The following is a 17,289-nucleotide window of genomic DNA, read 5'->3' on the forward strand; positions in this document are numbered from 1 at the left end:
AGTTCTATTTTTAATGGCTATTTCCTCGGCTCGAAGAGTCTCTGAATTATCAGCCTTACATTGTGATTCTCCTTATTTGATTTTTCATTCGGATAAGGTAGTCCTGCGTACTAAACCTGGGTTCTTACCTAAGGTAGTTACTAACAGGAATATCAATCAAGAGATTGTTGTTCCTTCTTTATGCCCAAATCCTTCTTCAAAGAAGGAACGTCTACTGCACAACCTGGATGTAGTCCGTGCTCTAAAATTTTACTTACAGGCAACTAAGGAATTTCGACAAACGTCTTCTCTGTTTGTCATTTACTCTGGGCAGAGGAGAGGTCAAAAACCTTCCGCTACCTCTCTTTCTTTTTGGCTTCGTAGCATAATTCGTTTAGCTTATGAGACTGCTGGACAGCAGCCTCCTGAAAGAATTACAGCTCATTCTACTAGAGCTGTGGCTTCCACTTGGGCCTTCAAGAATGAGGCCTCTGTTGAACAGATTTGCAAGGCTGCAACTTGGTCTTCGCTTCATACTTTTTCCAAATTTTACAAATTTGACACTTTTGCTTCATCGGAGGCTATTTTTGGGAGAAAGGTTCTTCAGGCAGTGGTTCCTTCTGTATAAAGAGCCTGCCTATCCCTCCCGTCATCCGTGTACTTTTGCTTTGGTATTGGTATCCCAGAAGTAATGATGACCCGTGGACTGATCACACTTAACAGAAGAAAACATAATTTATGCTTACCTGATAAATTCCTTTCTTCTGTAGTGTGATCAGTCCACGGCCCGCCCTGTTTTTAAGGCAGGTAAATATTTTTTAATTTATACTCCAGTCACCACTTCACCCTTGGCTTTTCCTTTCTCGTTGGTCCTTGGTCGAATGACTGGGAGTGACGTAGAGGGGAGGAGCTATATGCAGCTCTGCTGGGTGAATCCTCTTGCACTTCCTGTTGGGGAGGAGTAATATCCCAGAAGTAATGATGACCCGTGGACTGATCACACTACAGAAGAAAGGAATTTATCAGGTAAGCATAAATTATGTTTTTCATGATCAGCAGCCAAAAATATATTGTATACACCCAAAAGAGTTCAAAAAAGCAAATTCCTTTTTTTTTTCTGCCTATAATAGCACGGGTCTAGCCGCCAGCAACAAGACCACTCTATTAAAAAAACAAGCCCCATAGAAAGACCAGCGATGTACAGGTTGTTAAGGGGGTCATTTCATGTTTCTCTATGAATATAGTCAACTTGAAATCATATTTGTATTCACTTTGATAGGGTCTATTGTAATCATAAAAATATTTTCAGGAAGCAAAACTTTCCACTGTTATCACAGCATTTTTAAGGGTTTGGAATGGCTTTGAATATGTAATCCTTTGAAAAGCCTTACCACTCCCTTTGCACAGAAATTCTGATTGGCTGAAATGGGTCCCATGTAAGTATTTGTGCGGATGACTTTTATATTTTCTCTCAATCTGAAGAGTCTATCTAAATGACACTGACAGCTTACTCGCAGATACCAATGTATTTCAATGTATTTTATTTTGCCTTTTTAGATTTTCTAAAGGAATGCTCTGCTAGTTTTCTAATGTGGATGATTGTTTATAAGCAGTAGCTTTCAAAACACTTATGTTCAGTTGGCATTAATGTATACATTAGAGCAGTGCTTTCTAAACTGTGTGTCGGGACACACTAGTGTGTCGGCAGCAGTGTGTAGGTGTGTCCCTGCTTCAGCACAATTTTTTAAAAATTTACATTTTTTTACATTTTTTGGGGGGGTTTCTGACTTTCCACCTGCCTGCTATGCATATCACATGGATGACACGTGATTGATACCTAGGGGGTCACAGATCATCTTAACCTATTGGCGTAGCTCAGTGGGAACTGAAACTATTCCCATTGGTGGCTTTGGCGGCACATTGGCTCCTGACTGCACGTGTAGTCTCCTTAATTGGCTAGTGACTGCATGTGTAGTCAGTGAGTGGGACAGCAGTGTGTTTGCAGCGCGGGCAGTAGTCAATCTGACTCACCAAGCTCTGAGGGCGGCAGCTTAAACGCTGAGCTGAAGTCAGAAGTCAGTGGGGTTTTTTTGCAACTAGCTCCCAGTAGTGCATTGCTGTTCCTGCTCTTGATATATGGATAGGAAGGGGAAGCTTAAAAATGCAAGTGTCTAATATTCCACCAAATATTCATAAACTGTGTTCATCCCATCAACCTCATACATCCCATTAAAATAGTAAGTAGCTATTGGTGGTGTTAAACTTTTGTTTAATTCTTGCACATACAATACTGTTACTTGTAAATGCATTTTGTTATTATATAATTTATGTATGTGTCCGTATCTCTTAAAACAAGTTAGTTTAACCTCCTGTTTGCCAGTACAACTGAATTACTGTGTCGCGAAATGATGTAGGTCTAAAAAGTGTGTCACCGACATGACAAGTTTTGAAAGCTCTGCATTAGAGTATAGAAATGCTCCTTAGACCAGTGTTTTTTTAAACTCCATTCCTCAAGTACTAACAGGCTAGAGTTTCATGATATCTGAAGTAGAGCACAAGTGAAATAATGAGCTGATCAGTGACTTTGGTTACTAACTGCTCATACCCATCCACTAATTATTTCACCTGGTTTCTAGTTAAGAATTTATCAAAATGTGGCCTATTAGGTATACTTGAGTACTGGAGTTGAGAAACACTGCCTTAGAGAACACATCTTGTGCGTCCAATAAAAACTGTTAATTGTTTTTTAGACTGAAGCAAGGGAAGTTCATGACACCTTGATAAGACTACGCAGAAGTGTGTCCATCAGTGCCTCTGACCTAAAGAACATAATCGAAGATGGAATTAAAGAAAATAATTGGGATCCTTGCACACTGCATCTTGTAAGGCATCTCTTTGTCACTTTCTTGATCTTTTCCAGCGAGTGGCATCTTATCACAAAGGACGTTATTATCTATGTGAGTATTACATTAGAGAAATCTATGCCACACATTTTACAGACCCGTGTATACTAAGTTCTAAAGGCAATCAGGTTACAGTACAGGACTCTTGTTACACAACCCTTTAAACTCATGGGTTTGTGTGCAGATTCAGTGGAAGTTATGAACATAACATCTGCTCTCTTTAGAAGATATACTGACAAAAGGGGGTGTTTAGGGGCCAGCCTCCTGCATACCAGGCAAAAGACAAATGATTAAAGGGACATGGAACACAATTTGTTTGTCGTGAATCAAATAGAGTATTCAATATAAAACAACATTCATATTTACTTCTATTTTATATGCTTCATTCTCTTGGGGTCCTTTGTTGAAGGAACAGAAATGCGCTACTTGGGGCTCGCTGAGCCAATAATAGAGGCACATGTGTTCAGTCACCAATCAACAGCTAGCTGTTAGTAGTGCATTGCCGCTCCTGAGCCTATCTAGGTATGCTTTTCAGCATAGGATACTTAGAGATGGAAGCAAATTAGATAACAGAAGTACATTGGAAATGTGTTTAATATTGTATGCTCTATCCGAATCCAGATGAAATTTGTTGGGTTTCACACCCTTTATTAACACCTTCCTGTTAGACACACAGTAAACACTATCAGATACACAGAATAGTAACCCCTCCCTGTTTGTTTTTTAATACAAATTGATGATTATTAAAGGGACATGAAACCCAATGTTTTTCTTTCATGATATAGAAAGAGCATGCAATTTTAAACAACTTTCTAATGTACTTCTATTATCTACTTTGCTTCCTTTTCTTGGTATCCTTTGCTGAAAAGCATATCTAGATAGGCTCAGAAGCTGCTGATTGGTGGCTGCACATAGATGCCTTGTGTGATTGGCTAACCCATGTGCATTGTTATTTCTTCAACAAAGGATATCTAAAGAATGATGCAAATTAAATAATAGAAGTAAATTTAAATGTTGTTTAAAATTGTATTCTCTATCTGAATAACGAAAGAAAAAAATTGGGTTTAATGTTCCTTTAAAATAAAATAAACATTTTAGTTACATCACAATTTATCATTCAGGGCATTACTTTTTAGTTACAGGACTTCAGCACCTTGCAGAGAAGCATTTGCTTGACTTTAACTTGTGGTAAAATAGATGCTGCAGTTAAACCTAACTGTAGTAAGGCTGAAAGTTTTTAAATGTCCAAAAGCAAATGATGATGCACTCAATAAGGTGAAAGGGCTTTTATTGAAGTGAACAGCAACGTTTCGGGGCTACTGCCCCTTTGTCAAGCTAAAAATGCAATGCACAAACAAACACTTTATAGCACAGCTAATTAAAACAAGGACCAATAGGAGCACATATAGAAGGCGGAGTTACACAAGAGAGACAACGTTTTTCTCATACATAGTAACATTCATTTAATTAACCCCATATTGCCAAAAATGGGATCCTAAAGGGCCAAAATTAAAAACATCATATGAGAGGGGACAATTAAAGATGAATACATAGCCATCTAGATAGAGAGGGATTAAAACTAGAGAAACATGATAATTAAATCATAATAATGGGTTGAAAGTTTTTAAATGGACAGCATACAATGCTATATTTTGCTTAAATATTTTATATGTTAAAATTATTTTTTGTATAAAAAAATAAAATTGAAATAGGCATTGTTTTTAAAATAAGGCATTACAGGCATAGTAATCTTATATTTTAGTTAATAAATCCAGGCTTTTATGTTATATGAGCAAATTGCTCCTTGAGCCATCATATGTAAGTTTAAAGGTCAGTCCTATAGGAGGAGGCAAAACACCCCACACAACAAAGCTCTAATCGCTCCCACTTTCCCATGATTCTTTAGAAGGTGCTGGGGACAACTGTTTTTAACACGCAGGGTTTTTTTTCAGATATACACAGTGCATTTCATAAAGGTGGTGAGAGTCAACGATCCATTACTCCTGGGAAAACCTTTCCTTCCACTTAGGAGGAGGCAGAGATTCCCAAACCCAAGAGCTCTATCTATATAACCCCTCACATCTCTATGGTAGTTAATCTTATCATTGCTTGCGCTGAAGGAAGGGGAAGAATGGATGTGTGCAGATGATTTATTCGTTCAGAGGAGTCCTCAGACTGTGTTGAGGCCCATTTCACCTCAGAGTGCAGTGTTTGTCAAGAGGGAAGCTTAAGGAGTTTAGGGTGTGCTTTATATTTTCTTTTTCATGAGAATCTAAGTCACTATCCTCCAAGGGATGTTGTAGGGACTTGTCTTTTGCCTATTCCTATTGGGTCTACAGTTAACTCCTATATTGTGTCCTCTGCTAATATGTTTTCAGTCTTCTTCTTATAAGACCAATTCCACAAAGTCTACCTGGAAATCCAATCCAGTTTGGAATAAATACAAGCAAAACAAGAAATCGCCCTCCAATGCAAAATCTGCTTGAAAGTGCGGCCCCATATCCAGAATTGTTTTTTTGCATAAGGCCAGCTCACCGTCTGCTCAGGATCCCTGAGTAATGGAAATTATTTCTCAAGGTACAGAAAAGATTTTCAGTCATGGCCTCCTTCAGAAAGATATCTTCTCATGTCTCAAAGAGACCAGAAAAAAGATTGGCATTCCTTCAGTGTGTTCAGGATCTGGAAATCATGGAAGTGATTTTACCTGTTCCTATGTCGGAATAAAGGAAAGGGTTCTATTCCAATCTTTTTATCGTTAATGTTCAGACCCATCCTGGATCTGAAAACCTTAAAGGGACAGTCTAGTCAAAATTAAACTTTCATTAATTCCAATAGGTCATGCAATTTTAAACCACTTTCCTATTTACTTTTATCATCAAATTTGCATTGCTCTCTTGGTGTTCTTCGTGGAAAGCTAATCCTAGGTAGGCTCATATGCTAATTTCTAAGATGTTGAACTGCCTCTTAACTCAGTGCTTTTTAACATTTAGACAAGGCTAGTTCATGTGTGTCATATAAATAACATGGTGCTCACTCCGTGGAGTTATTAAAGAGTCAGCACTGATTAGCTAAAATGCATGTCTGTCAAAAGAATTGAGTTTGCAGAGGCTTAGAAACCAGGTAATCACAGAGGTAAACAGTGAAACTACTCTGGTTTCTTTGCAGTGATGGCTGAAATGTAAACGTTCAAGATACAAAACAGAACAGCAGCACTCCAGTAGTGAATAATTACCAATTTATTGCAGCATCAGCACAAACAGCAGCAACATTTTGGACTACATGTCCTTAATCATGCTATGCATGTATCATTTCCTCTCCACCTTATAAACCCTTAAAAGACACACCCACTGGCATATACTTACTTATCAAACACCTATACAACTTTAAATCTCTCATATACTTTTTCTTGTTTTTTTTAAAAAATGCAATGAGTATACAGTAATAACTTATTACTTAATAAAAGAATAATACACAAACATTGGAAGAATCATCATACATCGAGAAAAATTCAAAGAGAAATAATCAATTTATAAAAATACTGACAAATCATAATCTTTATTCATGCCCATTGGTATTAGTGAATTTAAATGAAAAATCCAAAAGGCTTCCCTTTGTTTGAGATATTGCTCTCTATCACCCCCCCCCCCCCCCCATCTAAAAGGAGAGACATGTTCTATTATTTGGAACCTAAGTTGTCTGACTCCATGTTGTGCCTGCATGAAATGGGTAGCTACTGGGGATTTCAGATTTTTTCTTCTAATGCTCGATTTATGTTCTGTTATCCTATCCCTAACTCTACGGGTTGTTTCCCCAATGTAAATGAGCCCACATGGGCATTTAAGGAGATAGATAGCAAAATCAGTATTGCATGTAAGAAAATCTTTTATCCAAAATTTACGACCAGATGGAGGATGTACAAAAACTGGTCCCTTTATCATGCTATTACAATTTGAGCATCCAAAACAGGGATAGCAACCCACATTCTTTTTGGATATAAAGCCCTGGATATTCTTTTTGGCAGAGCCAATGTCAGCTTTAACAAGTGTATCTCTCAGATTAATCCCTCTTTAATAAGCGGGCATTGGAAAATCCTGGAATTCTAGTACATTGGGATTAAAATTTTTGAGTATATACCAATGTCTACGAATAATCCTTTGAATTTGAAAACTCAGATCACTATATCTTGAAACAAATACTAACCTCTCAATCTTTTTCTCTTTTGATCTTATTTTTTTCTGGGGTTTAAGCAAAGTTTCTCTTGGGATGTCTAAGGTATTTCTAATCCCTTTTTCAATCAATTCTCCACTTGATTGAAAAGGGGATTAGAAATACCTTAGACATCTTAAGATAGAGTCCACAGCTTCATTCCTTACTGTTGGGAAATACAACACCTGGCCACCAGGAGGAGGCAAAGACACCCCAGCCAAAGGCTTATATATCCCTCCCACTTCTTCATTACCCCAGTCATTCTTTGCCTTCCGTCAAGTTAGGAGGTGGCAGAGAAGTGTCAGAAGATTCTGAGAGTCCTGAAAAAGGGTATCTGCCCTTCAAAATAGGACTGGAATTTTAAGTAGTCATGTCTATTGATGAAAGAGTCTGGAGAAAGGAAAATGGAAAGTTTTTATGCGAAACCATCAAGACTACTGCTAACTGCTCCTAAGCAATCAGTGTTGACGGGTTTCACTGCCTGCTTTCTCTCACTCAAGTCCATGTCAGGAGCACTTCTATAAGACTGTCACACTTGAGAGGCTGTGTTCTGTTCCACAGCATGGATCCTGGAGGTAAGATTGTTTAAATTTTTACACATAAAACGCTATAACAGGGTCACAGTGTGGCTCCTTTATACCTTGATAGGATCCAGGGTTAATATCCTCTGAAGGTGTTTATTGAATAGTTGGGGTTAATTAATCAGTGCTTTGTGTGATTCTTTCCTGGGCTGAAAGACTGTTTTTTTGGCTGGAACAATCAGGTTTCACTTTTAAGTTTCACTTTCGTTTTTTGAAAGTGTTGCACAGCTCCTATTACTCTCTGTACTTGTAATAACAGGGGAAGTTCTGTCTTGCACTCCATGTGACCGGGTGTGGTCTATGTTCATTTCCTCCATTCCGGCTGAGACTTGAACCTAAGGAGAGCGTTTCCTTTGTTAACTGTCTGGGTCTTGGAGGTGGTGAGTGCCCCATCCATTGGGAGTATAAAGGTGCAGTTTTCTGTAATAAAAAAACGTTTTTATTTGTGTCCTCATGTGGGTATAACCTGAGCTATGGAGGACTCTGACATGTTAGAAGGTACTCCTGTCTAAATCATACCTGTTTACATTGTGAGGAGGCCGTGGTTTTCCCGCCCACTCAATTATGTTCCACATGCCTTAACACCGTTATAAAGTCTAAGAAGAGAGACAAGCCTGCTAAGGCTTTTAGTCCCTCTGAGCCGTCTACTTCTCAGGACTCGGCGTCCCGTGAGATTACTACCCTTGCTACATTATCCACTCCACATGCAGTTCCCCGTAGCACATCTAAACCTCCATCCGGAGGGGGCCTTCTTCCTGCGTACTTTGCCACGCAGTTACAAACGGCGGTGTCTGCGGCCCTCAGTGTATTACCTCGCTCTAACAAACACAAGAGAGAGGTTAAACATAGCTCTCCTGACCCAGAGTCATCTAAATATTTATCGGATTTAGCTTTTATGTCCCAGTTATCTGATGATGCCGTCTACTTCTCAGGACTCGGCTTCCCGTGAGATTACTACCCTTGCTACATTATCCACTCCACATGCAGTTCCCCGTAGCACATCTAATCCTCCATCCGGAGGGGGCCTTCTTCCTGCATACTTTGCCACGCAGTTACAAACGGCGCTGTCTGCGGCCCTCAGTGCATTACCTCGCTCTAACAAACACAAGAGAAAGGTTAAACATAGCTCTCCTGACCCAGAGTCATCTAAATATTTATCGGATTTAGCTTTTATGTCCCAGTTATCTGATGATGAGTTAAACCTGTAGCTTCAGAGGGGGAACTTTCTGGGTCAGAGTCCTTAGCGTCTAAGCCTCCTGCTGCAGAGGAACCGTCCTTTAGGTTCTGTCTATGTTAGAGGTTCCAGAGGCCGCGCTGCCTGAAAAACCTTTGATACCTAAATTAGACAGAGTTTACGAAGACAGGAAAGTTCCTTTGACTTTTCCTGTGCCGGTTAAGATGGTGAACATTATTAAAAACGAATGGGAAAAAAATGGTTCTTCCTTTTCCCCCTCGTCTATTTTTAAAAAGTTTTTCCCAGACTCTCAACTGTATTTGTGGGGCTCCATTCCTAAGGTGGATGGTGCTATCTCTACGCTTCCTAAACGTACTACTATAGCTCTTGAGGATAGTTCTTTGTTCAGAGAGCCAATGGATAAGAAAATGGAAACCTTTCTGAGAACGATGGTTCAACATACAGGATTTTTGTTTCAACCGGGGGCTGTCGGAACTCATTGAGGTGTAGTCTCCCCTCGAGGATATTCAAGACGGAATTAAAGCTCTGAGAATTGCTAATTCTTTTAACTGTGATGCGAACATGCAAATTATTCACCTAAATGCAAAGGCCTCTGGCTTTGCGGTCCTAGCCCGCCGGGCGCTCTGGTTGAAGTCTTGGTCTGCAGATATGACTTCTAAGTCCAGACTCCTTTCTCTTCCCTTCAAGGGAAAGATTTTATTTGGTCCAGGCCTGGACTCCATTATTTCTATGGTTACCAGAGGCAAGGGTGCCTTCCTACAGCAAGATAAGAAATTTTCGTTCCTTTCGTTCTGACAGATCCCAACAACAAAAATCCTCCTCCTCCAAGCCCGAGCAATCCAAGAGTACTTGGAAGCCTGCTCAGTCCTGGAATAAATCCAAGCAGAATAAGAAGCCCGCCGAAAACAAATCGTCATAAAGGGGCGGCAGACTGTCTTTTGTTAGACGCCTGGTTCAAGGACGTACAGGATCCGTGAGTCCTGGAGGTGGTATCTCAGGGATACAAGATATGCTTCAAATCTCATTTGCCAAGGGGCAGATTCCTTCTCTTGCATCTGTCTACCAGACCAGAAAAGAGGGATGCCTTTCTATGGTGCATTTGGGATCTATCCTCCTTAGGAGTTGTTGTCCCAGTGCCTATCGAAGAAAGAGTTTTGGGGCTTAATTCAAACCTTTTCGTGATCCCAAAGAAGGAGGGAAATTTCTTCCCAAGTCTGGACCTAAAGTGCTTAAACAAATTTCTCAGTATCTCTTCCTTCAAGAAGGTCCAACCTTCCTTTAATTCAGGAAGGCCAGTTTATGACCACTATAGATCTGAAGGATGCACACCTTCATGTTCCAATCCACAGGGAACACTTTCCTGGACCAGCACTTCCAGTTCATTGCCCTTCCGTTTGGCGTAGCTACTGCACCAAGAATCTTTACGAAGGTTCTAAGGGGCTCTTCTAGCCGTTGCCAGAACTCAGGGTATTGCAGTAACCCCATACTTGGACGATATTTTGCTGCAATCACCATCCTTTCGTCTTGCGGAAGAAGTCCCTTCTCAGTCTTCTTCGATCACATGGATAAAATATAAACTTGGAAAAGAGTTCTCTTATCCCAAGTACCAGGGTGGATTTCCTGAGTACTATAATATACTCCATATCCATGAGGATATTTCTAACAGACCAGAGCTGTTACAAGCTAACTTCGGCATGTCTTGCCCTCCAGAACTCATTGAGTGTGGCTCAGTATATGGAGGTGATTGATCTCATGGTGTCCTGCATGGACATCATTCCTTTTGCCAGGTTCCGTCTCAGACCTTTACTACTGTGCATGCCTAGGCAGTGGAACGGCGATCATTCAGATCTTTCTCAACAGATTGTATTAGACAGCCAGTCGAGAGAATCGCTCTCTTGGTTGCTCTGTCCAGATTATCTGTCCCGAGGGACATGCTTCTTAAGACCATCCTGGGAGATTGTGACTATGGACGCAAGCCTATCCTGATGGGGAGCTGTTTGGGGTGCCAGGAAGGCACAGGGGTTGTGGACTCAGGAGGAGTCCTCCCTCCCGATTAATATTTTGGAACTATGGGCAATCTTCAAGGCCCTGAAGGCTAGGCCACTTCTGGGTACATCCCAGTTTATCAGATTCCAATCAGACAATATTACCTTGGTGGCTTACATCAACCTTCAGGGGGGAACGAGAAGTTCCTTGGCGATGAAGGAAGTATCTAAGATTCTGGAGTGGGCGGAGGCCCACAGCTATTCGCTGGCAGATATCCACATTCTGGGTGTGGACAACTGGGAGGCGGATTTTCTAAGTAGGCTATTCTTCCATCCAGGGGAATGGTCTCTCCATCCCAAGCTGTTTGCAGAGATAAGCAGCAAGTGGGGACGCCAGAGATAGATCTCACGGCATCCCATCTCAATACCAAGCTACCCAGGTATGGGTCGAGGTTGAGGGATCCCAAAGCGGATCTAATAGATGCACTAGCAGTGCCCTGGAGGTTCAAACTAATATATCTTTTTCCTCCATTACCGCTTCTTCCTCGAGTGGTGGCCCACAACAAGCAGGAGCGGGTATCCGTAATCTTGATTGCTCCATCGTGACCGGGAAGGATGTGGTTTGCAGGTCTAGTGGGGATGTCCTCATCTCCTCCGTGGAAGTTACCATGTCGCAGAGACCTGCTGATACAAGGTCCATTTGTTCATCAAAATCTAGATTCTCTGAGGCTGACTGCATGGAGATTGAACGCTTAGTCTTAGTCAAGAGAGGTTTCTCTGAGAGTGTTATTGATACTCTTATTCAAGCTTGTAAACCAGTTACTCAGCTTATCTACCACAAGGTGTGGAGGATCTACTTATTCTGGTGTGAAGAGCGTGTTTTTTTCTGGCACTGAGTGAAGGTTACCATGATCTTATCTTTTCTCCAGGATGGACGGGATAAGGGCATTTCTGCTAGTTCCCTGAAGGGACAGATTTCTGCCCTGCTAGTTTTATTGCTCAAGAGACTGGTTGAGCTTCCAGACGTGCAGTCTTTTGTTAAGGCTCTGATTAGGATCAGACCTGTGTTTAGATCTGGGGCTCCTCCTTGGAGCCTAAATCTTGTTCTTCGGGTTTTGCAACAGGTTCCGTTTGAGCCTCTGCATTCCGTTGACATTAAATTGTTATCTTGGAAGGTTCTCTTTTTATTGGCTATTGCCTCTGCGCGCAGAGTTTTTGAGATCTCTGCTTTGCATTGTGAGCCCCCTTATATGATTTTTCATGCAGATAAGGCAGTTTTACATACTAAATTAGGTTTTCTTCCTAAGGTTGTGTCAGATGGCAACATCAATCAGGAGATTGTGGTTCCTTCCTTGTGTCCTAATCCTTCTTCATCGAAGGAACGCTTACTTCACAATTTGGATGTTGTTCGCGCCTTGAAGTTCTATCTTCAGGCTACTAAGGAGTTTAGACAAACTTCCTCTTTGTTTGTTTTCTATTCAGGGAAGCGTAAGGGGCAGAAGGCTACTTCAACTTCCCTATCTTTTTGGTTAAGGAGTGTCATCCGCTTAGCTTACGAGACAGCGGGACATCATCCTCCTGAGAGGATAAAGGCTCATTCCACTAGAGCAGTGGCTTCCTCTTGGGCCTTTAAGAATGAGGCCTCTATGGATCAGATTTGTAAGGCGGCTACCTGGTCCTCCTTACATACTTTTTCAAAATTTTACAAATTTTATGTTTTTGCTTCGGCTGAAGCAGCTTTTCAGGAGAAAAGTTTTGCAGGCTGTGGTGCCCTCAGAATAGGGTCCGCCTCTTCTTTTTTGTTCCTCCCATTATTCATTCAGTGTCCTCTGGAGCTTGGATATAGTTTTCCCAACAGTAAGTAAGGAATGAAGCCGTGAACTCTCCCTATCTTAGGATGGAAAACATAATTTATGCTTACCAGATAAATTACTTTTCTTTTGGATAGGGAGGGTCCGTTTTTTCTTGTCTGTAGGCGATCCCCTATTATTTATTTTATTCTTCCGGCACCATTTATACCCTAATGTTTCTCCTACTTTTACTTGTTCCCTCTGCAGAATGACTGGGGTAATGAGGAAGTGGGAGGGATATTTAAGCCTTTGGCTGGGGTGTCTTTGCCTCCTCCTGGTGGCCAGGTGTTGTATTTCCCAACAGTAAGGAATGAAGCCGTGGATTCTCCCTATCCGGAAGGAAAGGAATTTATCTGGTAAGCATAAATTATGTTTTTGTTTTTCAGCAAGCTAAACCGTTATAAGGACAAACTACTCATTCCTTCCAATGGTTGGTTGTTTCTTCTGAATACATTAGTCCCAAAATTTAAGTCCCATCCCTCTGTCCAGTGCCAAAATAACACTAAAGAGATATTACTCCATAACTTGGATGTAGTAAGGGCTTTGAATTTTTTATCTTCGAGCCACTAATGAATTCAGAAATTATTTGTCCTTCTTTTATCCATTTCTCAGGTCCTCACAAGGGACAGAAAGCTACTGCAATTGATGTTACTGGAGCTACTGCTGCTTGGAACAGCCAATAGAATGCAAGCTCAATCCTATTGGCTGATTGGATCAGCCAATAGGATTGAACTTCAATCCTATTGGCTGATTGCATCAGCCAATAGGATTTTTTCTACCTTAATTCCGATTGGCTGATAGAATTCTATCAGCCAATCAGAATCTAAGGGACGCCATCTTGGATGATGTCACTTAAAGGTACCTTCATTCTGTTTTAGTCGTCGCCAGAAGAGGATGCTCGACGTCTGATGTCTTGAAGATGGACCCGCTCCGTGCCGGATGGATGAAGATAGAAGATGCCGTCTGGATGAAGACTTCTGCCCGTCTGGAGGACCACTTCTGCCCGGCTTGGTTAAAGACTTCTGCCCATATGGAGAACCACTTCGCCCAGCTTGGATGAAGACGTCTCCCTGTAAGTCGATCTTCAGGGGGTTAGTGTTAGTTTTTTTTTAAGGGTGTATTGGGTGGGTTTTATTTTTTATATTAGGGTTTGGGCGGCAAAAGAGCTAACTGCCCTTTTCAGGGCAATGTGGAGCTCAGGTGTATTTAGATAGTATTTTATTTGGGGGGCTGGTTGTGTGGGTGGTGGGTTTTACTGTTGGGGGGGTTGTTTGTATTTTTTTTACAGGTAAAAGAGCTGATTACTTTGGGGCAATGCCCCTTTTAAGGGCTATTGGTAGTCTAGTTTAGGCTAGGGGGGGGTTATTTTGGGGGGCTTTTTTTATTTTAATAGGGCTATTAGATTAGGTGTTTTTAGTTTAAATTTCTGTAATTTGTTTATTATTTTCTGTAATTTAGTGTTTGTTTGTTTTTTTGTACTTTAGCTAATTTAATTTAATTTAGGTAATTGTATTTAATTTAGTTAATTTATTTAATTATAGTGTAGTGTTAGGTGTTATTGTAACTTAGGTTAGGTTTTATTTTACAGGTAAATTTGTATTTATTTTAGCTAGGTAGTTATTAAATAGTTAATAACTATTTAATAATTATTCTACCTAGTTAAAATAAATACAAACTTGCCTGTAAAATAAAAATAAATCCTAAGCTAGATACAATGTAACTATTAGTTATATTGTAGCTAGCTTAGGGTTTATTTTATAGGTAAGTATTTAGTTTTAAATAGGAATTATTTAGTTAATGATAGGAATATTTATTTAGATTTATTTAAATTATATTTAAGTTAGAGGGTGTTAGGTTTAGGGTTAGACTTAGGTTTAGGGGTTAATAACTTTAGTGGCGGCGACGTTGGGGGCGGAAGATTAGGGGTTAATAAATGTAGGTGGCAGCGATGTTAGGGATGGCAGATTAGGGGTTAGTAATATTTAACTAATGTTTGTGAGGCGGGAGTGCGGCGGTTTAGGGGTTGATATGTTTATTATAGTGGTGATGTCAGCAGAGAGAGATACAGAGAGGCGCCCAGGAGCTGAGAGTGTAAGGACTGATACCCTGCGCACCACTGTGTGTTGTGTGTTTATACCGCTCACTGCAACCCTACCCTAGCTGCTTCCAAACGTATAGTAGACAAACTCCTGCTCTCACTTTAGAATCTCAAACTTACTCTGTACCCCACGCAGTGTCTGCCTCCTCCCATGCTGTCACTGCCCTACCTAGCTGCTCTACCAGGATCGCCTGGCCATACACTTTTAACAAATAATAATATACGTAGTTGCACTCCTAATTTATATCTAATCTCTAACCGTTAGTGTTAAACATCTGGCTCACTACACCAATTGCAATAACTACAATATCTCCCCAGTGCAGGTGTCAGGGTTTAAAGACAAACTGTTAGTTGGTGTGGTAGGCTGAGAGGTAAGGGTCTAATGGTAGGCTGAGAGGTAAGGGTCTAATGGTAGGCTGAGAGGTAAGGGTCTAACAGTAGGCTGAGAGGTAAGGGTCTAATGTAGGCTGAGAGCTAAGGGTCTAATAGTAGGCTGAGAGGTAAGGGTCTTTAATGGTAGGCTGAGAGGTAAGGGTCTAATGGTAGGCTGAGAGGTAAGGGTCTAACAGTAGGCTGAGAGGTAAGGGTCTAACGGTAGGCTGAGAGGTAAGGGTCTATAATACTAGGCTGAGAGGTAAGGGTCTAATGGTAGGCTGAGAGGTAAGGGTCTAACGGTAGGCTGAGAGGTAAGGGTCTATAATACTAGGCTGAGAGGTAAGGGTCTAATGGTAGGCTGAGAGGTAAGGGTCTAATGGTAGGCTGAGAGGTAAGGGTCTAATGGTAGGCTGGGAGCGAGTATGTGTGGGTCTAAGCCAAGGTTTGATAAGACATGAGCTGATGTGTGTGTACTTACAGTAGTGTGGGTTTAATAACAAGTTGTGAGCCTGTGTGGGCGTGTCTTGGAGGTAGTTTTGTGTTTATAAAGAAAAGTTATTATTGCCGACCAAAAATGTAAAAATTTGATATCATTTTGAATTTGAGGCAGTGAGAAGCCACGCCCCAAGCCACCCCCATTTAAAAAGTGTCCAGGAATCCTCTGGGTAAAAGGTGGCAACCCTAGTGAGGGAGCAGAGTGGCCGGCGGCTGCTTTTTAAGCACAAATAGAGGGCAGAATGGCAGACTCAAGAAGCTGCCCAGTTGCCCAGCTAGCATAAGATGTGTGGTGGTGCCGCGGCAGCTCCTGGAGCCGCTCCAATACTCCAATAGAGGCATCATGATAATGCATGATTGCATCATCAGGGCCAGCCACTGCAGCCAATAGTAGTGTTAGGATGGAATATGGTGGGCGGGGAGGACATCACATGACAACGTACAGTCACATGCGCGCCAACATCTAGGCCATGGGGGAGCCAAGCTGGAGGGAGGCCACGTGGGTCAGCACCTAACAACTTAGAAAATAAAAGTAGGTTAAGTTTTTAAAAATAATAAATAGCTGGCACTGGCAGCTGCCTAGAAGTGTGTGACAGAAAAGCCTTTGAGACTGAGACATTTGTACTTCTAGACAGTAAATAAGCCACTTATTGGTGATAAGTGAACAAATTCAATACAATACATGCCATGCATATCTCATAACAGCAGCTAAAAGTGTCCCTCCCTTTGATCATCACAGGCACCTTTTCTTATGATTGGATGCACCTGTCTATGAAGTTCAAGGCTTAATAGGATCACTAAACCAATCATGTGCTCCAATTAATCAGTGCTAGGTAGTTAGAGGTATTCAAATCAACAAAATGACAAGGGTGCCCAAATGTATGCACCTGTCTAATTTCGTTTTGATGCATATTACATATTTTCTGTTAATCCAATAAACTTCATTTCACTACTGAAATATTACTGTGTCCTTCAGTTATTTGATAGATCAAAATGAAATTGCTGATCCAAACACCCAATTATTTATAAATGAAAATCATGGAAATTGTCAGGGGTGCCTAAACTTTTGCATACGATTGTATGTGTATATATGTGTATGTGTATATATATATATATATATATATATATATATATATATATATATATATATATATATATATATATATATATATATATATATATATATATATATATATATGCGCATATATATGTATGTATGTGTGTGTATGTATGTATATGTATATATATATATATATATATATATATATATATACACACACATAAACATTAAACAAACATTTTTCAGAAAGATGCAGGCACTGCTCGGTGTGTAAATAGTAAAAATATACAAACAGTCCAGGCAAGTGGCGGACACACAGACAAGGTAGGCATGAACAAGGAATGTGATATGTTATTTTATTGATGATTAGACCTATATCTAATTCCTTTATAAATATCATAATGCTTAACCTAATATATATATTTTTAGTTAGCTACATATTATATGATCGCCTTATATGTCTATCCTTTGTCCCTTTAATATAGTTCCCTTTGATATATCATGTCCTGTGTATGGAGAGTTGGTTCTTTATTTGAAATTTGTTTTGTATTATTATACAATT

General features: G+C 40.5%; 1 protein-coding gene across 2 annotated transcripts in view; it reads left to right on the forward strand.

The window, feature by feature from the left end:
* The window catches only part of FANCC (FA complementation group C), a 1,120,322-nt gene that overhangs the window by 1,095,215 nt on the left and 7,818 nt on the right, over positions 1 to 17,289 (forward strand). For both annotated transcript variants that reach the window (XM_053702420.1, XM_053702421.1), the window contains one exon: positions 2,730 to 2,936. In XM_053702420.1, coding sequence (XP_053558395.1) covers positions 2,730 to 2,936 — 207 coding nt within the window. The remainder of the gene's footprint in view (positions 1 to 2,729; positions 2,937 to 17,289) is intronic.

The sequence above is a fragment of the Bombina bombina genome, chromosome 2 (genome assembly GCF_027579735.1).
Source record: "Bombina bombina isolate aBomBom1 chromosome 2, aBomBom1.pri, whole genome shotgun sequence".
NCBI lineage: Eukaryota > Metazoa > Chordata > Amphibia > Anura > Bombinatoridae > Bombina > Bombina bombina.